Here is a 22,469-nt window from a genome sequence, read left to right on the forward strand (position 1 = left end):
ACCGTATCCTTTGCTAAAGCTTGTCCTTTTTTTCCTTAAAATCCCAACTACTTATTCTTTTTAAGTCTGTTACTTTGTTATTACCAAATTGTTTCTAGGTTAAATCTAGTGTATAAACTGGAAAAGCTTAACTCCTGAAGGGAGGAAATACCAGTTCAATCAATATTTTACTCCTCAAGCCTTTCCAGTGGTCGAGACTTACCCATTGTCCCCAGTCTTTAATATACTTTGCACTCACTCCCCTACTTCTCATGATTGTTTGACACATCATGTGTCTTGTTATTGCATTTTATGTTCCCATGCCTTTTATGACCAATTGCCATTGTTTTTTATTTGAAAGTTTAAAAAAAAATTTCTTAGCTTTTCTACTTTATATGTGTATCTGTGTGTGTGTGTGTGACACCCTTCTCTTGATTTCAGGACTACAGTTTCCTCACAGGTATAATTAGAGGATGTTACAGTGTTTATAGCTGTCAGTTACAAATTAAATATAATCTAGAATGATTTCAGTTATCATTCAGGTTAGTAGTTGAAAATAATTATTGACACAAAATGTGTCACTGTTTGAGCAGAAATAAAGGCAGGCAGTCTAGGTATCTGAAGGCCTTCGGTCTAAGTAGGGGAAATCAGCCACTGGAAAGGTTTGAGAAATATAATGATTGATTGAGGGAGAATGTGTGCCTCTCCCTTGCATACTTAAATCATTCAATAATTTTGGCCATCAGTATCCTGGGACCTGATGCTATTGAAAATAGCTTCAAAAATTCTCAGTTTCCTATCCCTAGTGTAACAGTCACTATGTGTGCCCCGCTCATATCCTCTTGCCTTTATCACTTCAGTGGACACACCACTTCCAGTTGCCACAATATGCATTTCTTTACCTGAAGGCATTTTTTGGCCTCTGCAGTCATTTTACTGCCCCGATGAGAGGCTGGGCATGTTGGGTCATTAATAGTCCCCAAGAACAGGCTCCAAAAATGACTAATGGAGTTGGTATATAAATACCCCAGCCTCCTTGCCTCTTGGCAAAAGATAGCTCTGGGCAACTCAAGGATAATTCTTGGATGACTCTGAGGTACAGGTTCTACACATGTTGCATTTCCACTGAAAATAAGCTCTAGTCACACTCTTGGGTTGGTGGTTTTATATCTTACCTTTTGTTGGCTGCCTTCCTTTCCCTGTCTTACTTCCCCATGCCCTCGCTGTTTTTTGTCCTTTACCTCCCAAGTAAACTGTTTGCACTTGAATTCATTTTGCAGTGGTTGCATTACGGGGAACCCAAACAAGTACATGTGCAATTTGTAGCAATGAGAAGAGTGAGAGATGGTCACAGATCCCATGATGGTGTAAGGTGCTAACCTGCAGTTCTTAGAACAGTAGTTCTCAATGGCATTTTCACCTGTTCCAGATTCCCATGGGCCAATTCAGAGTTATGCCTAAATCTTGGCATTCTAGCTACAATTCCACGTCTTGCCTCCCATCCATGAATATATGTTAGATTGCAAGTGAACAAGAACAACGTTATTATAGGAATGACTGATTTAATGTATTATTTTAAGTACATAACTTGCAAGTTGTCATATTTTAATTCTTGACATTATTTTTATTTGGGACACACTTCATTCTGATTGAATACATCAGACAACAGGATCCCATGGTTAAGAGCCACAGTCTTAAGAAAGCTGAGATTTCTCTCCTTTGCTCAGCAACAACTAATACAGCCCAATCAGTAGCAGCTGCTGAATGAGTTGCACACCTTCTCTGCTAAAGTGGCTGAGTTAACATCATTCATTACCCCTGTGTGAAACCAGCTGAGTTTCAGCAATCGAGAAAAGATTCTCTGATTTTAGGTGTGTATATCTAACCTACTTGATCATTAACCTTGCAATTTTGTTTCAAATTGCCACTGAAAATAACACAAGATATTCACATAATTATTTCCTCTCAACCAGCACATTCAAGTTTATGAAAATTCAGGAAAACAAAAAATAGTTTCATTTGCAAGATTCTCAGATTGAACAGTTTTCACTATTAGCAACTTTGGTCTGTTTTATGAAGCATACATAATTGGGGGCTTTCTGAAGTTAGCACTGAAAAAAAGTAGGATTAAGATGAAGTGATATTGCTCTTTATAATTTATATGCCCTATGAGGGATTCAGAAACTACAAAAATCAGTTCTTCAAGATATCTGCTTATTTGACTCTTAGTTTTAGCAAAATGCTGTCATTAGAGAAAATGAGAAAAGTTAGAATTTCAGGATAATACTTTATTTGTTGTAATTATTATCCAGCAAAAGTTTTAATATTTAATATATTAATATTTACCATTTCAGTATTGTTGAACATTTCTAATTCTATGAAGAAGCTTCCATTGTATATCAGGTGTATAAAGTGATTTTTAGGTATTTACATTCCATATATTTTCTCTTTTGTGTCAGAAAAGATTCATTTCATTTGAGGATTTTGAGCAGCTGTGAATGATACAGTTTTATGAAAAGAAGAAAATCTGTTTTTTTAAAGCAATTCCATTTTTTCAAGTCTAACTTCTTTGTACATATATTTTACAGATTAAAGGATTTACCTGAAGACAAAGCATTCTATTCATCAGAGACTGGACAAGAGTTACTCTTGCTTTTGGCAATTAAAGATGATGTTGTCATGGAAACAGTTGATCCTGCTTTCATTCATTGGCTGCCTAGGAGGTAACCATAAGCTGTATTTTCTAACTTGGGGTCAGAACTCTACTCAAGTCATATGTTAAATAATTTTTAAATGTTGAAATAGTACTCCAGCAGTAGCAAAGAAAAACAAACCTTTTTTTCCCAAGAAAGAAAATTCTAATTTTCTCTTCTGATAACTGGATTCTCATTTCATCTCTTTGTAAGCCATTTTATTTCCATAGCAAACATAATGACACCTAATATTACAGATCTGTTGTAGTATTATGACTATAACAATCATTTAGAATTTGAAAATGTTGATTCATGACTTTTGTTTCTAAAAGGAGCTCAAAGTTGTAACTCTACAAGGGAGAATATAAATTTTAAAGAATGCTGGTATTTTCATATCTAATTTTAAAAACGATACTATTTTTCTTTGAACAAATAAGTTAGTTAAGAGACCTCAATGAAGATAGGCTATTTTCCTTTTTAATTTTGGAAAATTTGAAATTTAAAATTTGAAGAATGAGAAAGGAATAATTCTCATATATTCACTATACAAAAGCAACTGTTAAAAATCCTTTGATGTATTTCCTTTTTCTTTGTTTTATTTTGTTTTCTGGAGTAGATGAATAAGAGAAAAATTTTTAAAAATGAAATTGTATATATACAACAATTAGTTTTGGGGTTTATTTTATTTTATTGTCTTCCTTTTTTTATTATAAAAAAATTTTTTTATTATAAAAATCCAGCACCTAAAAAGGTGAAAGAATAGTACAAAAAATACCCACATATGCACTATTTAGATTTAGTTATTGTACCATTTTTGTTTATTTTTACTATCTATATACATATGTCCGTATGTTTTTTTCCATTGATTGATTGATTGATTGCTTGGCTAACCCATTTGAAAGTAAGTTACAGAAGTCATCACCTCTCACTCCTAAACAATTCAGCCCCCATCACCTTAGAAGACCAGTTTTCTACATAAACACAATTCCTTTATGATACCGAAGGAAACTAATTTAAAAAAGTAGCCTATCATGTCTCTTTTCTAAGAGGAGGAAATTGGTGTGGCATGAGGCCAAATGCACCGTCAGATAAAACACAGGTTACTTGAAGACATGCGTATATTGGAATCGATTTCTGAGCCCCTTTATGTCAAACTTCAAATATTTAAACAGTAATATGTGGCAAAAAATCTATAATCAATAATAGGTTATTAATTAAAACCTCCAACTTTCAAAATAAAGTTGTTTTTTTTAACAAAGTTTCCCCTGTGATGTCCCAATTTTGTTCTAAAACATTTTCTTTGCTACTCATCTAAGGAAGAAAGAGTAATGATTTACAAATTCTGCCATTTCAAATGGTCTCTGGAGAAATACCAGTACAGATATCAAAACTAAAATATTCTTTTTCTTGGATTCTTTTTTTCTTTACAAGTTTTCAAATTTGAGTTCTGCTGTTGTAGAAGGGACAAAATGAAAGGAAATATACCATAACAATATTGTTGTTCACGATATCAACTTTTATGGAAGTAACCTTGAAATTTTACAATTAATTGAAAAGAAGATATACTCCGCAAGTGGAAGTGTAGCTGAAGAAAATGAGATGATTTTTTCAAATGGTTAACATTTTAAGTTGTAAATTTAAACCATGTGCAAATTGCATTGGTTGTATTTCAGCATTTTTGAGAAATATTTTATATATTTATGAACAAATTTACAGAAAAAAATGTCCGTTTGATTAAAATATTAAGACCTAATAAACAAATTTAAAGATTAAACTTGATTTTTTTGATATGTTGATAAAAAAGCTTTAAGGGCTTGTAAGGGAGAATTGAATTAATTGGTTATGATAAATTATATGTAGGGTATTACTTAGAGAATTGGTAATCTTTATAATATATGGAAAATAATTTGGCTCTTACCAGTTTTCTAAAGAGTATTGATTTCATGCAGTACTTTATATTCTGAATGTTGGTACTCCGTTTGAATTTATGAAAAATTTATGTTAAAAGGCAAGCTTGTGAGTGTGATATTCTATTACCCAATGTTGGTCCATTTTTTGTGTATTAAAGTTATAAATCTGTTCCTGATATAGGGAAATTTCATAATGAATGGCAAGTAAAAACATATTGTGTAAAATCACTTAGAGTAATGTTTAGCTAAAGATATAAACTCAATGCAGCAAATACTTGCTAATTTCTGTTTTCTGTCTTTCCGCATTTCAGCTTTCGTTATCCATCATTTTGTGCATGTTTTTCTTCTATTTTCTTCTGTTGTTTTGCTGGTGATTTCTTCCTGCAACAAAGAGGCAAATAGGAATTTCTGGCCAAGAATTTTTTCTAAGATGAACTTGACTGTATTTTCCTTCAAAAATGCTAGGTTTCGTTCATTCTTAAGTAAATATCTATGAAGCATCTATTGTGTGCCACACATTGTGTTCAGTGAAGAAGATGGATAGAGACCTCTGTCACTGTGGGGTTTACGTTCTCTTACATTAGGATAGAGATTGACATTGAGTTAGAAGATGATAGTGCTACGAGGGAAAAACCAAGCAGAATAGGATGAGAGTGTGGGGGGTTGGAATGTGAGTCGCCACGTTAAATAAGGGCATCGTGTCAGTCCTCAATGAGAAGATGACATTTGAGCAAAGACTTAGAGGTAAATGAGTTGTCCTTGTGGATATTTAGGGAAGAGAGCTCCAGGCAGAGTCAACAGTCCATAATAAAGGTTCTAATATATGACATGCTGAGTGTTCTAGACACAGCAAGAAAGCTAACATGATTGGCCCAGGAGTAGTTATGGAGAGAAATAGTAGATGAGAGAGAGCCAAAAGGTAATGTGGAGATGGATACAGCAGAAAATGAAAGACCTTGTTAATCACTGAAAATGTTTAGAGGTTTTACTCTGAATGCCCTCAGGAGCCATGGTATGGTTTGAGCAGAGAAGTGATATGTTCTGACTTATTTTTTAAAAGGGTCTCGCTGGATGCTGTGTTGCAGATTGATTGTAGAGGGACAGGTGAGCAAGTCCAGGCACCAATTAGAAGTTAATGCAGGGATCAGGCAAGGGATGATGGTGGCTGACTCCAGGGTGGCAGCGGAGTTGGCCATCAAATTTAGATCTATTTTGAAGGTAGAATCGTAAGGATTTGTGGATGGAATGTATGTGGGGTAGGAGAGAAAAGGAAGGGTCGAGGATGACTTCAAGGCTCCATGTCACCTTGAGTCTAGAGCACATTACCTCTGTCCACATTAAGAGGTGTGCCTCCTGGGTGACATGAAGACCCAGCACAAACAGGGATGCGAGTTGTCTAAACTTGAGGTCACTACCAAATAATGGGTAAAAAAAAATATCAATTTAGTGGATCATGACCAGTAATTTTTATTAGAATAAATTAATTAGAATTTAAAAAATGATGAAGTAGAATACATTAGCACACACTGCTCACTTAGTAAATATTGTCTGCTGGGCACTTCTAGGAATTTGGGATATGACATGAACAAAATGGACAGTATGCCAGGCCTCATGGAACTGTTGTTTTATTATATGTGTATTGAGTCCTCATGTTACATATATTTCATACTGAGTTGAGCTGCTCTCAGAAAAGTTTAAGAACCGGAGACCTGGATGGAAAACACAGATGGAGATGAGAACCCTCCAGCATTCCGAGAAGAAGCCAGAAAAGGAAGGAACTCTTAGATGAGGAAAACAATAGTAATGACAGCAAAATTAGGAATACTAACCTTATTAATGAATGAGAGCCCACTCACTGCATGCCAGGCACTGTGCAGATGCCTTGCTTAGCTCATGTAATCTGCAAAAACACAGTGAGGTAGAGAATATTATTTCTGTTTTAGAGATAAGGAAAATAGTCTCTAGGAATTTAGGTAACTTTCCCAGTCTGTGTGGTTGTATCAAGATTTCTATTTGTCTTTGAAATCAAAGTATGTCCCCCTAATCACCAGTACTTACTATTTGAATAGTTTGTTTTCTGAAATAAAGTCAGGGGGATAGGTCATGGGCTAAGAATCATCAAGGACCCAAGAAGACTACTGTCTTACTACTTAATTACCTATTAGTTAATTGCATGACCATATTGGATACTCCAGATGTTCACTATCCAGAATGGGAGCCACTAGCCACATGTGGCTGTAGAGCTTTTGAAGTGAGGCTAGTTCAAATTGAGATATGCTGTAAGTGTAAAATGCCCACACAATTTCAAAGACTTGCTACCAAAAATATTAATAATTAAATAAAATATCTCAATTACTTTATATTGATTAAGTGTTAAACTGATATTTTAGATATGTTTGGTTAAGTAAAAATATTATTAAAATTAATTTCACCTGTTTCCTTTAACCTTTTTTTAATGTGGCTTCTAGAAAATTTAAAATATGTATGTGGCTTGTATTATATTTCTATTGGACAGCAGTGCTTTAGACATCTATAAAATAGAAACCTGCCCATTTTGCAAAGGTTTTATAATACCTCCTAGCCCAAAGGGAGCCCATATGAAGTAAGATAATGGGGACTTTTTGATTTCACATGGAAAGTTGTAAATAGTTCCTGAGTGTCCATTACCTGCAAATACTGAAACCTTTGTCAGATGAGTTCAGATTTCAGTTGTCGTCACTGTTTGATGAATGTAAACAAGTCCTTAATCAGTGTATGCAGAAATTCTACACTTCACAGAGTATATTTGTTTTGTTTTAATCTTACAGTGGGACTAGCTTAGATAAATATAAGTCTTTTGGAATGAGAAATTTCCTCGGATAGCTAAAGTTATTGTTGATGCCTAGTTAAAAACACCATTATGGAAAATACCATATTTCTGTAAAAGTTCTAAAGTACTCTTATTTCATCAAAATTTAAAAAAGAATTATTTCATCACATTCCTGTCTTAAATATTGTAGTGAACAATCAACATGTTGAAATCTACTAATATTTTGGTAGTACCTGGAAATTACTTGTCAAAGTAAGTAGTCATTGGGGCCGGCCTGGTAGCTCAGTGGTTCAGTTCACACATACCTCTTCTGGTGGCCTGGGGTTTGCTGGTTTGAATCCCGGGTGCGGACATGGCACCGCTTGGCATGCCCTGCTGTGGTAGGCATCCCACATGTAAAGTAGTGGAAGATGGGCACGGATGTTAGCTGAGGGCCAGGCTTCCTCAGCAAAAAGAGGAGGACTGGCAGTAGTTAGCTCAGGGCTAATCTTCCTCAAAAAAAAGAAAAAAAAAAGTAAGCCATTAATTCTAGAAGGGAGTAATCCTAGAAAGGAAGATGATTTTCAGTTGTCATTTACATTGTTTTCGTGGCTATTGTGGTAGCATCTCCATCATCTGCCCTCTTCTGCAATCGTGAAGGATTGGGAAGAGACTGACCCATGCAGAATGCTAGTGATCGACCTGTCTCATTTGCCCCAGTGATTGGCCTAAGCCAGAGAGCTCATTGCATTTTTTGGCCACTAGGTTTGATTGGTTCAAGGTCTTTCTGTACAAACTTTGTGGAAAGTGCCGTGTCTCTCTCAGTGTATCTGAAGGAGGAATCCTGAAACCCTGGTTGCTGCAGGTGGTCAGCCTGCAGTCACCATGGAAGCCAGCCTAGGGGAGAAGCTGATTCTGTGCATTCAGATGAGAGAGTTCAGAAAAAACCAGCTCCTCCAAGACACTATGTGACTTAAATAGCATAAAAAGCAGTAAGTGCTCCCCCAGCCCCACCCCCATGACCTGTCATAATCCTTGATCTGCAGAGCTGCATTGACCCATGAACTTTTCCTTTCGGGAGTTACAAAGGCATGAAGGCCTATGTCCATTCATACGTGTCCCTAAATCTGTTATAACTGAGACCATAGATCAGCTTTATGAGATGACTTAGATCACCTTGATTAAATAATTTTAAATAAATTGTTGATATTGTCATTAAGGATAAAATGCATGGTCACCAAACATGAGCCTTGGCTTCCTTTAACAGTGTAGATTTAGTAAAGGGCAACATGTACAAACAACATTCACATGTTTGGGCTGCACTTGAAAATCATAACCTCTGCTTGTTTTAGAGCCAGTAGTTTGAATGCAAATACCAACCAAGCCTCCTGACACACACCTTTGAGGACCCTCAATCATAGATTCCGTCCTGCTCTTTGTAATTTTTAAAAAATTTTTTTTAAAGATTTTCTTTTTTCCTTTTTCTCCCCAAAGCCCCCCGGTACATAGTTGTATATTCTTCGTTGTGGGTCCTTCTAGTTGTGGCATGTGGGACGCTGCCTCAGCATAGTTTGATGAGCAGTGCCATGTCCGCGCCCAGGATTCGAACCAATGAAACACTGGGCCACCTGCAGCAGAGTGCACGAACTTAACCACTCGGCCACGGGGCCAGCCCCTCTTTATGATTTTAATGTGAATAACTTTCTGGGTTAGTCTTTCATCCAAATAGTGATTAAAGAAAGCTTTGAAAGCAAAATAAGCTTTTCAAGTTCCCCCTGAAATAATGGAGGAATATTTTTCAATTGGTTTCAATACCACCATCCTTGTAATTATTGAGAAAATGACTTTGTGGCATTAATGTGTCACTTCAAGTAAACTGTTGCCATGAACTCAAATGACTGTCATTTATTCTGTGGTATTTGTGTGCAGTATAATATGATTCAATAGCATAGATACTGGTGAAATGGAGATGTCACTGATCTCTGCTTATAAATCTTGACATCCTCCATGTTTTTACCAATAAACTTATTTCAAATCATCCCCTCAATTGTAGCACCCTAAATCTGGAATTGCTTTTCATGTATCCCATTTAAATCTTGACAGTTTATTAGAGTATGCATGTGAAAATCGGGGGAAAAAAAGCAAGCATTGTTGGTGTATTTTGTTTGTATAACCTTGATCATTGACAGCTCCACGTATTGGATTTCTGTAAGCCTTATGGTGACTAAGAAGGTGTTTGGGGGACTTACAAATAATGTGTATTGGAAATACTATTAGAGTTATACAAGCACGTAAAGTTAAATAGTTTTATTTGGCTCTTAAAGTAGCCATTGTCTCGAAAGTATCTGTTTATTAGTTCACTGACTCCTGCAAATAAAGTGTTCATTCAAACCAATTTAATTGACTATTGCTTAAGTGTTCAGCTGACTTAAAGTACTCATCACATGAAAGTGTTTGGAAGTACCCCTGTGCATATTATGTCTTTCCATGAATTGTATTAGAGCTTAATGGATTGGATTCCCGCTATGTAAGGGCTCAGTCTTAAGCATTAACTCATGACTAGCGGTGAACTTTGAGAATAAGATAAACACACACACATACATATGCATGCATGCGTCTATATGAGTCACAACAAAAGGAATCTTGATTCTGGTCAGTAAAACATATCTTACTAATATGCCTGTAAGTGAAGAAAAGACAGTGTTTATGCTGTGTTAGAGAGTGCCCCTAAATTATACTCCTTATCATTCTCTCCTACCTTACCCCATCCCTGTTCCCACTTCCAGGACACCTTTCCATAGGCAGCTTATGTCTTTATCTCTCACTTAAAGTTTATCTCTTTGAAGATCCATTCGGCAGGCATCTACTGTGTGGTTTGTGTGAGGCATTGTGATAAGGGGTATAGAGGAATCCACGATGGATGAAAATCAGGTTGCTGTCGGTCTAGGAAGGAAAGAAAGCACACGTAAGCAACGAGAGGAGAAAAATGTTAAGATTTCAGATCCTATTTAAGAAAAATACAAAAAAGACTGACATGGAAGTTCTAAGAAAAGAGAACTTAGAGAAATGAAGATAGAAAAATATTCATGCAGAAAACAACATTTGAGCTGGATCTTAAAATAATAATTGTAGTCAACGTGTATTGAGTGCTTGCTTTGAACCAACCACTGAGCTAAGGGCCTTTCCTGAATTATATCATTTAATTCCTTTGGCAATTTTCTGAGCCTTCATTATTGTTATTCTTATTTTACAAATGAGGGCCTGAGGCTCTGACAAGTTAAGAAATTTCCTAAAATTCATGTAGCTAATAAGGATTTGAGCTAGAATTCAGAAATAAATCCATAAGATAGCCTTACTCCACAGCCCTTGGACATAATCTTAAGAGATGGAGCAATGTCTTTGTCTGCTCAGACTGCTGTAAAAGAGTACCATAGACTGGTGGCTTAAACAACGGACATCTCTTTCTCATAATTTTGGAGACTGGGAGGTCCAAGGTCAAGATGCTGGCTGATTCCATTCCTGGTGAGGACATTGTTCATGGTTTGCAGAAGGCTGGCTTCTTGCTGTGTCTTCATGTGGTGGGGAGAGAGCAAGCTCTCTGATCTCCTCTTGTAAGGTCACTAATCCCATTGTGAGGACCCCACCCTCATGATTTCATTTAAGCCTAATTACCTCCCAGAGTCTCCACCTCCTAATACTATCACATTGCGAGACAGGGCTTCAACATATGAATTTTTATTAGGGCCGGAGAGGACACAAATATTCAGTCCGTAACAGGCAGGAAAGATCATTTAGTTTAGAGAAAGATATAATATAGAGTTCGCTCCTACTCCTGTATGGCAAGTATGGAGTAGCTTTGATAATGACAGGTAATATATACTGAAACTTTATCGCATGTCAACTCAACCTTAAGCAATTTGTGTTAATTTATTTAATTTTCACAGTGACTCTATTGGATAGGTATTATCATTACTTTACATGAGGAAACTGAGGTACAAAGAGATTTGTACCTTACTTAAGTCACGTGCAATTAGTAAGTGGAACCAGATTTCAAACCCAGCCTGTATTTCTCTTGATCTGCTCTGTCCAATATGCTAGCTATTTGCACAGGCTATTGAGCATTTGAAGTGTGGCTAATTCAACTTGGGATTTGTTATAAGTGTAAAATACAAAGTGAATTTCAAAGACGTATTGTGAAAAAGGTCAGAAAATGTCCCATTAATAATTATATTGATTGCATATTGAAATGATAATATTTTGACATATTGGATTATATACAATTTATGATTAAAATTAATTTCACTTGTTTCACTTTTCCTTTTTATTAGTACAGAATGTAAACTTATAGGTGTGTCATGTATCATATGCCTTTTTTTTTGGTGAAAACATTATAGTTCTACTCTCTTAGCAAATTTCAATTATATAATCCAGTGTTATCAACTGTTATTATATTTCCATTGGAAATTACAGGTATAGACTCTATGCTCTTAGTACACTTGAAGGACAGTGTTGGAGAGAAGGTTAGAAAAAAAAAAAAAAGTGGGGCCTAGAGATTGTTAAGCAAGGAATGTTAGTATCTTAGCTTTGCTGTAAAACCATAGCCCCAACAGGATGTTTGTAAGATAAATTAGAAGGAAGAAAAACTAAAAGAAGACCTGCTTGGGGGTTAGTGTAACATATCCAGTGAGGGATAACTTATGCCCAAACTAGGGCAGTTGAAGTCAAAAAGATAAGATTGGAAATAAGAGAAATTAGAGAGTCAGACTTGAAAGGATATGACAAACAATTGGGTGATTGTGCCTGATAAGGAAGAAAAGATGGTTGAACGGGACTTATCAGGTTTTGAAATTGAGTGGGAAGATAGTGAGGCAATTAACAGAAATAAGAAACACAGAAGGAGGGAGGGATTTGGGTGTGTTCTGGGCATACTGAATTTTGAGCTGCTTGAAGACTACCTGGGTGGTATTGGTATGAGCTGCAAGTCTGTTGAGACCAGAAGATTAGAAGCCAGTGTGTGTGTCTGGGAGGGGGTGGGGTATCACTCCAGGAGATCAAGATGGGGAGGTGCTTTCCTACTGATAGCAACTGATAAGTGTTTAAGGATGATGTATGGAGAGTTCAATGAAAGGAGGCAGATCAGAACCCAGGCGTGGGGAGTGAGAGGTAAAGACAGAGCAGAGATGTGGAAGGATCTCTGAGTCTGCAGGATAAGGTGGAAGTTGAAGAACTGTTTCAGGAAAAAGGAAAGTTGGAAGAAGCTCAAATATGAGAAAAAGCTGCTGAGACTTTGAACAGGAAGCCCTGAATTAGAGTGCAAACATTTAATGAAGAAATATTTGGTAACAAAGGAAGAAGATGCATTGATAACAGTAATCTTTGATAAAACTGAATTGTATGTGTATATTTACACACATACACACATATTTTTCTACCTATGCTTGTGTATTTCAGGCCTTGTCTGTGTTGTAAATGAGAACAGTACGGTTTAGAGCGTTAGGGGGACTTGCTCACTGTCACATGGCTAGTTATGGGCCCAGTGGGGACTTGGTCTAGATTGTCTGAATTTGCACTAAAGCCTTTTCTGCGCGTGGTGTGTTTAGATCCTTTTACAGAAAAGAACCAAATTGTTCTTCCTTGTTGCTGGTCAAGGGAGAGTGTTGATACTTACCAGAGTTTGGGAGACAAGTGTGTATGTACATGACAGCCTAGGTCTGCAGTGGAAGGAGTCGTGTATTGAAAACATCCTAATGTTTATTGCTTAAGTAAGTCTTGCTGATTCATCTTACCCACTGCTGAATGTTTGGGAGATTAGATCCTTAAATATTGTGTGTGTTTCCTTTATACTATGTCTGTGCCATCTTGCTAATCATTACATGAGTTTGACTTTATGAAAATGCTCACTAGTTTGGAAATAGGCCATTTCCTCACTATTATCAGTTGCCACTCAGTGTCTCTAAGCTTGTATAAAAATAATGCCCACCATCGTTTGGCTGTCCTCTGTGGTAGGCACTGTGCAGAGTGTTTTACATCTGTTTTTCTGTCATCCTCATGTTAACTGTGTAGTGTCACTCCCACATACTTTCTATCTTCTGTTTCCTCTGAGTTGTAAAACTTTTCTTTTTGCTTACCATTCAGACCCTCTGGCAGTAAAGACGCCTGTGGGTGTATTCCTTAAGGATCTCTTTCCCCGCTTCCCAGGCTGACCTGCCATTGGCCTTTCATCATCCCTTTCAAGCCTCACCCACATCCCAACGCCCCCCACAATTCTGTAAATTCAGAGCTTGGACATAAGAAAGTGTCCGTTCATAGGAACCACTTCTGCATCCGTATTACTTCCAAAGCAAAACTCTAACTCAAAAACTGCAACGTATTTTGACAAGTGGCACATTTTGTTTTGTTAGCACTAAGTTGCCATGTGTCTTTTGTTCCCCATGACTGCGATATGCAGATGCAATTTATGTTCACTTCTGCATGTTGCTTCCTTTGAACATCAACCAACACTTGAAGTTTGAGACAATGTCAAGTGACAGAACTCTGTGATTAGATATGCAACACTGGATGCTATTTCAGATAGAGATATTTTAAATTTAAAATTATTTTATGAGAACAATATACAGTAGGGAACAATTAAATTATGTATGCATCTTTACATATATAAGTATCTCTGTGTATAATTTGAAGAAACTGTGAGAGAACATAGTCATTTTATCTTTTGTGATATGACTTTCCATAGTTTTAAAGCAGTATTACATTATTAAACAACTTGGAGTTTTTATTTGCCAAGTGTGACAAGGAGAGGTTTAGCTCAGATATTTTAGGATGGTTGCTAATTGTTCAGTGATTACCAATTTTCTTTTGTTTTTATGTAAGTCCAACTAATAATGCCGATAAGGAACACCATATTAATTTCTTTGAAGAATGTCAGTGAAAATGAGAAAGCAAATGACTTCTAGAAATGGACAAAATGTTAGAATTCATTTTTCCATCAGTAGATAAATATATAAGTAAAAATTATTTGACATCCTTTTTATTTATTAAATTTTTGGTCTGTCAAATCATTGACATAATAATTGAAGCCTAAAATAACTGCCTTCAGATTAAAAATCCAATTGTGCAATTTGGCATCATTGAGATGCTACTACTCATAAAATTCCATGTTAGATGGTTAATATTAAAATATTGGTGATAATGAAATGTTTTCTCAGTGTTCTATTCATTTTTCAAAGCATCTATTGAATGTAAAACACTGTGCTTTTTGGTCTTACTACATTGTTAGTACTTATTGCTTAAAAAGAAGGACAACAACAAACGATGTTGGCAAAAAAAAAAAGAAAAGACAAAATACTACTGCCACCCTCCCTAGGCATTAGATTTTCTAGTGTGCTTCCTCTTCCAGCTTCTGCCTGGCAGCTGAGGAATTAAGCTCTTCCCTTGGTATTTGACTCATTACTTTCTCTTTATACCATCTGGGTTTACTTTTCTTATTTATGGGACTGCTGGAGACAAAGGTATTATTCCCAACTGTCAATTATACAGGAGGCAATTTGTTCCTTTTAACTAAAAGATCAGTTTCTTTTTTTAAAAAAAAAGGAGTACTGTCTAATCACTCAGGTGGACCTGAACCTCAGCTCGTGATGAGTGACCTTGGGAGACTGTTTCAAGGAAGAAGCTGCTCTTTTCTTGGACTTAATGCATAATTGTCAAAGGCCCAGCATCTATTTGTGGAAGGAAGTCAAGAAAAACTCAAGGGCTGGTTGCAGAGGTATATGATGGTGTGTGATAGAGTGGTGACTCATGAACCTGTGTTCTCTGAACTTGTGACTCTATTCATTTTCTTCACTGGCCAGCTTTATAGTTTCCTGAGACACTGAGTGAAGTGTGTAGGCTGCCATTTTGAATGGCTCTGGTGAATTATTCACTGTTTATTCCAAGAGTGTGAACATTATTTGCTCCTCCAATGCTATAAGCAAGGAGGGTCATGAAGACTACTATTGGCTGGACTTAATACATCCAGGCAACTCTGGGATCCATTGCTGCCATTGTGACGTTGATTGGTGTTGCCTGTGGACATGGGGCATTAGTGAGTTTCAACTGTTATTCAAAGAACACATGAATACTGGGGATAGTATTTCCCTGTTTTGCATTGTTCGTAATGGTATCACACACTCTTGTTCTGAGAACTTGTGCAATACAAGGGGCAGTCTGATGCACCACCCACAGAATTTTAAAGGCAGATGGCAATTTGTGTGTCTTTTTCGATTAGCCTTAAGACTTTGAAGCAGAGCTCCTGTTTAGTCTCCAATTAAGTTTTTCATTACTAAGTGTTATAGGATTTTAAACTATCTTGTCTGGCTTTTTGACTGTATAGAATAACAGAGCTTTTTATTCTGATCCCCTAAGTGTGTATGTGAGTGTGTGCATACACACATGCGAGTAATATTTAAGCTCAAACATAGGTACAAAAAATTAAAGAGAAGTAGTCATATGCGGATCTTAATTCTGTGGATAATTAGGAGTTATTGGCTGTTGAACAATGTACTTCGTGGGTTTCTGAGTCACCATCTATTTGTTAGTGAAGGAATAATATTTACTGCAGCATATACAATGCCACAGATGCCTTTTTTTCTTTTTTGCTTGATTACACAGCAAAGGAAATTGAGAATACTCAGTGCTGTGGCCACTATTCCTATCATGGGAGAATAGATAAAATAACACTCAGTTAACAACAATATAAAACAATCCAATGCTTTTTTTCTGCCTCATGGAGTTTTTGAAAGCTCTTTGCTGCTTATTTTTTTGAATTTCCCATTGATACAACTTTGGTGAGTAATTATTTGAAGACAGTGAAAAGTAAATACTTGTAGGAGAATTGTCTCTCAATGAGAACTGATGCAGTGGGCATTATAAAGGTTTTTCTTTTTTTGAAGTTACCACCCTCCACAGATTAATAGGATCCTTTTGTCTTAGACATAATACTTGCAATTATTTGTTCAACCAGATAACTGAACACAGGTGCCAGTGTTCACAACCACCGTGAAGATAAGGACAATCCCATCCTATTTTTCATGCCATGTAGATATGGGGCTCTAATGAATGAAGTCATTTATTAGACTACCTTCTCATAAATTACTATCCCCCAGTCAGATGTAATTAAAAGTTTGATGCAAGGGCTTAGCAAAAATGTGCAATAATAATATCAAATACTGTTTATTGCATTGTTGCTCCATTAAAAAATATTGCTTATCCTTGTATCAAAAACCTTGTAATATTGATATTATTCCCATAAAAAATAGAGAACTCAGCGGCTCAGAGAGCTTAAATGATTTGCCTAAAGTTAGATGTTAGTATCGGGAAAAAAAATCATGTCTATCTCAACACAAAGTCCTCGTTCCTCCTAGTAGACATGCTCTTTCCTAAAGCAGGGGCATGTCCTAAAGCAGTCAGCAAACTTTTCATAAAGTGTTCTGATAGTAAATATTTTTGGCTTTGCAGGCCATTTGGTCTCTGTCGTAACTACTCAACTCTGCCATTGTCATGGGAAAGCAGCCGTAGACAATACATAAGCAGTGAGCATGGCTGTGTTCCAATAAAACTTTATTTATGGACACTGAAGTTTGAATTTCATGTAATTTTCGTGTGTCATGAAATATTATTTTTTTGATTCATGATCATACAAAAGCAGATGACGCTTGACTTTGGCCCATGGACCATAGTTTTCCAACCCCTGTTCTAAAGCATAAATGTAGGTTTTTTAACATCGACATCATTTCTTATCAAGCACTTATGTTATCATGTGTATGATATTTCGCAATGTGCTGTGAAAGAATAAAAAAGGAAATAAATTGAGGAAAAAGGAGGCAACCTGCACACAAATTGCTAAAATACAGATGCTTGGGGAGAGGTATAATCCAATGTAGTAAATCAAATTTCTGATAAAGTGGGATTAATTTTCACTGGCCTATCAAGAGGCTTGATGTCTGGAAGGATAGAGGGGGAAAGCTTTCCAGGAAGAAGAATGGCATAAGTCAATTCAAGATAGTTGTTTTGTAAACAAAGTTATTTCGCACGTAATTATAAGTGAATTTCTTGCTAACAGCCCTGGATGTCTTACTGCCTGTAGGATGCCTTTGGGAAAACAGCAAATGTGCTCTATCCTTATGACAGTGCCCAATTGAGGATTGCCATGGGAGACAGAGGGCCCAGAACGGCTAGACCTTTGTTTTTTTAAAAATAAGGTGAAATTTTGCTTCATGCCTGAAACTATTGGATTTTTAAATGTGGCCATTTAATTTAAGAGAAGTGTTTTTTCCCCCGAAACATTTTCTGATCCAAATCTAACAATGCTGCAAGATAGATTTGGCCCAGGAGCCACCAGTGTGCAGCCTTGCAAACTAAAATTTCCAAATATGCATGATGGGCCACATCGTATACATTTCACGTCATTAAAGAATCTCAGATTTGCAAAAATGTGAAAAGGCAGTCTAGCTCAGGTCCTATCTGAAAAGCAAACATGGCTTTTTAAGTAAGGTTCAAATTCTGAGATGAAGAGACAGAAATGTGGAGTGTGTTCAGGTAGCCAGGAGGTGATTGATTTGAATCCTAACATTACATCCTAACCTTGGAAGATTTAGACTCAGGTAAGAATTGCATGTTATTTATGTGTTAACTAAATTCATGGTTCACATAAATGGTTTATCATGAAGTTGGGCATATTTTGCAGAGATCCATCCCTGGGACAGTGAAACCTGTGTAAATGCTATGCCCTCTTGAAAGTAACTTTAGGCCCAGTCAACTTTCTCAGAGATGTGAATAATGAAACAGACCACCAAAAGCTCAATTTTTAATATTTTTAATGGCTAGGACAGCTGTTACACTCAAACGCGTCATTAAAATCCTGAAATGGAGCTTTGCTTCAGCACTCAGAAGTTATACGAGGTGACTAGTAGAGTGCTTTTAAAAGTGCTATTTATATATGGTTTTAGTAAAGCTGCTCCTGTGGAGTACTTGTACTTTTAGTACTCAGAAGGGAGTGGGTGAGATGTAGATGACCAAGATCCTGCCAGTTGCCCAAACAGAAATAGCCACCTAACGATAGTAGATGCCTGTAAGAAGACCGCAGGGCTATTTTTTAAGAGTCATAGCTGCAGACATTCAGTTAGCTTGTACAAGTTCATGTTTTCATATAATTAATTATTTTGTAGTTGGACACACATATTCCAGTTGGAGATAGGCTATTCACTTTGGGTTATCCTGAGAATGGCCAAATTCTTTCTTTTGATCAAGTATAACATTTTGTGAATTAAAACTGTTTGCAGTGAAGCAGAAACCACACACAACAATTTCCATTCTAACACTAGTTTATCAAGTTTTCCAATATATACAATATGTTAGTAATGCTTAGGGAGTAGAAATGTGTGTTAAATTTAGTCACTATCTTCCAAAAGTTTAAAGACTAGGGGTGAAGAAGATATGAGTGAACAATAAAGGTAATATATAATAGGAGAAGGATGTTGTGATGAAAAAAATACACAAAAATTTTCCTAAGAGTTTAGAATGGGGAAAGATTATTACTAAGTGCTGATACTGAGGAAAGATTAATGGAAGAATTGAGAGCAGAGTTTCTTTAGACCTCCTACATGACCGTAGCTTCTCATATGTACCACCAAATGGTTGACCAGAATGGTTATATCAAAAATGTATATAGACCATCCAATTTAACTCATCTTCAACAGCCCTGAGGATTACTTATTTGTAATCTGTGCCAATATTAAGGAAAGCAGTACCGTTAAAATGAGTACCATTTTTTATTCAGAGTGTCTAATATTCACTTAGAATTAGGTGACTTTAGATATGACGTGTCTAGTACGCGGCCTGATAAGCAATGTCTACTTTCCCTTCATATGTTGACATTTGAGACTGTGCATGTGTTTAGAACTAGGTATATATAATGAGGGATTTTGCTGCATATTATACAAAACTAAGAAACAATGTTTCTCAAGATGAAATATGTTTCCTTATTTGCCAAGGTTGCCAGCAGTGCACAGTATTATTTGCTGTCCTCCCCAAGACTACAGAGGAGATAGCATTTCATCAGATTTGGGGAAAGTCTTCTTGTCATTACTATGTTTTGGGACCACAAACTCATCCATTTGAAAGTGGTTGGCTCTTTTCCTTCATCGCCAAGTTTGGTTTTATTCCTAAGTGAAGGAAATTAAAGAAATACCTTGCAGTCATCACAGGTTCCCCCCAAAATCATAATCTAGGACATTGCAGGCAAGAGAGGCATGCTGCTAGCACAGTGATTATCAAATCGGGGATAGGAATTCATTGATGGGTGATGATATTAATATAGTAGTTTATATCTAGCATTTAAAAAATAGAAGAGGATAAAGCGAATTGGATGGAGTAGACTAGAATAGAAAAGAATATTATGATTCAGCCTGTATAAGGATTAATATTATTTCACGAAACTTTTTATCAGTTGTATGTGAATGTGTACATGCACACACTGTGTCTACGGTAAATCATGGTAAAACATGAATTTCTAATCTTGAGTCAAATGAAAAATAATTTGAGAAATTATTTAATTATTCAGTTTAGGCAACTCTGAGGCTCCCCCCACTCCCATGCCATAGTTCCAGACACAGTTTTGGGAATGGTCATCCTCTGTCCTGCCTCCCTGGGTCTCCGAACCTACCCCACAACCCAGCTTCATTCCCCTCAGTGGTCTAGAAACATAGAAGCAGGATCTTTGACTGCAGAAAGAAGTGGGAAGAGGGAATGAGATGGTATTTTAAAGATTTTTATTTTTTCCTTTTTCTCCCCAAAGCCCCCCAGTACATAGTTGTGTATTCTTCGTTGTGGGTTCCTGTAGTTGTGGCATGTGGGACGCTGCCTCAGCGTGGTCTGACGAGCAGTGCCATGTCCGCGCCCAGGATTCGAACCGACGAAACACTGGGCTGCCTGCAGCGGAGCGCGCGAACTTAACCACTCGGCCACGGGGCCAGCCCCCATGAGATGGTATTTTATGTCCTGGGACATTTACAAACACAATGCTTGCTTCTGCTTATTGAGGTGTGGGCAGGAGAAGATTATGCCCTTTTCTACTTTATGCAATTACAGCTGCAAAAATACTACAAAATGCAGTCACCAGCTAGTGTGACTTCTTAATAGCTTCTCCATTACAACGAATTTAAAATACAGATTCTTTATTGTATAATTATTTTTTTCATAGAAACAATGGCCTTGAACTAGAGTTTGATACGAAACATTCTTTCTGAAATACATGAAGGGAATCATGCCTGGGCCCTAAAAAGCCTTGACCCAATCTCCTTGTTAAAAAATAGAAACCACAAATATAATAATCTCTATTAAATCCTTTGCAAGAAGTGTGCTGAAGAAATGTTTTTAAAAGACTTGATTAATGAAGTGTTTTCAATTCAATATGATTTGTGAGAACCTTGCAGATTTGCACATTTCAAAGATGTTCAATGAAAGTTGGTATAATAGAATGTGGAGATGTAAGTGTTTTTTCTTTTCAAATAAATGAGCCATGGATTGTGTACTCCTGGGTGTATTGTACACATTGCACACTGCCTCTAACAATAGCATTGTAACTTCTTTTTATCATGCGGAATTGCTATTAAACTATCTAGCAAGAAAGGTATAATTATGGACTGAGAATAATGGAAAGATGTCAGGGAGGTTCAAAATACTAGAACTCACATTCATAGAAAGACAATAACACAAATTAAAATAAATAAGGCCATAAAGTATTATGAAAACATTTTAATCTACAAAGACTTCAACTCATCTCCTCTAAGCATTTTTTCCCCCAAAACACATTGTTTCCTGCAATATAACTGTAAATTGGTTAACCGTTTCATTCAATTGTAAAGAATATTTCAAAAATCAGAAATACAGCCATTGGATTGAAAGTGTCAAGATAAAATATTGGGCATCCTCATAAGTACTTCCGAGTTCCCTGCTCTTACTCAACTATAGTACACATAGATCATAGCTTGCATCAAAATTTGTGATTAGTTTACTACAGTAAAGTGCTGACATTAAGATATTTAACATTAAGCGTGAGCATCATGTCCATCTCTGCGTATGGGTGTGAGCATTTTTGTCTTCCTTCAGTCAGGTTGCAATGAAAGGAAAAATGAAATTCTTGGTAAAAAATTGTCATGCTTTGAAAAGACTCTGCCACCCCAGGGGAGGAGTATTTTTTTACTCGAACATTTATTTCTCACACCTGTAAAGCTTAAACAGCCCCTTTCAATCCTTATTTCCTAATTATTGAATACTGCTTCCCATGCAGTTTCTCTATTTCTGTTTATGGACAAAACATGAAATAAAAATTGAACAAATCATGTAGTAAACTATTAATTTCACAATTTAAAGGATTTTTATCTCATCATATAGGTCTCTCTTATGCTAACCATCACACTGCAGGTGTGTGCCACACCTCAGCACTTTTTCCTTTAAGCAAATTGTTTTATGACCTTTCCAGATGTGTGGAACAGATAAATTAGTTATTCCTGGTAAGCGTTTTATTTTCCTTTCTCATCTTAAGTAAGCTATATTGTCTTTTCCCTTTTTTCCAGCATGTTGGTTATAGTACATTCCCCTGCAGGTGGCAAAAATGCAGTAGAGGTTTATTTTCTAACACATGATGTTTTGAGTTATGTCTGTAACTTATGAGACACTACCTCATGGTGTGTAGACAGCCACATAGCTCCCAGCATTCATTCTTCCTCACCTGACAATTTCCATGTCAAAAAGGAAGAGAAGCAATGTCAGCATTTTCGTCTTCTTTTTTTCTTTTCAAATCAAGGTAGAGACTCTTTCCTACAAGCTCCTAGCAGATTTCCCCTTACCTCTTGTTATGGGTTGAATTGTGTCCCCTCAAAATTTGTGTGTTGATGTCCTAATCCCCAGGACCTCAGAATGTGACCTTATTTGGCCATAGGGTCCTTGCAGATGTGAGTAGTTAAGATGACGTTATTAAGGTGGGACCCAGTCCTTTATGACCGGTATCCTTCTAAAACGGGGAAATTTGGACACAGAGACATGCATAAAAGTAAGATGACGTGA

General features: G+C 36.5%; 1 protein-coding gene across 5 annotated transcripts in view; it reads left to right on the forward strand.

Moving 5' to 3' along the window:
• Positions 1-22,469, forward strand: part of CNTN3 (contactin 3) — a 324,643-nt gene that overhangs the window by 77,235 nt on the left and 224,939 nt on the right. For all 5 annotated transcript variants that reach the window (XM_070576766.1, XM_070576770.1, XM_070576768.1 and 2 more), the window contains exon 2: positions 2,568-2,702. In XM_070576766.1, the coding sequence (XP_070432867.1) occupies positions 2,648-2,702 (55 nt within the window). In that variant the 5' untranslated portion in view covers positions 2,568-2,647. The remainder of the gene's footprint in view (positions 1-2,567; positions 2,703-22,469) is intronic.

This window comes from Equus przewalskii, chromosome 15 (genome assembly GCF_037783145.1).
Source record: "Equus przewalskii isolate Varuska chromosome 15, EquPr2, whole genome shotgun sequence".
NCBI lineage: Eukaryota > Metazoa > Chordata > Mammalia > Perissodactyla > Equidae > Equus > Equus przewalskii.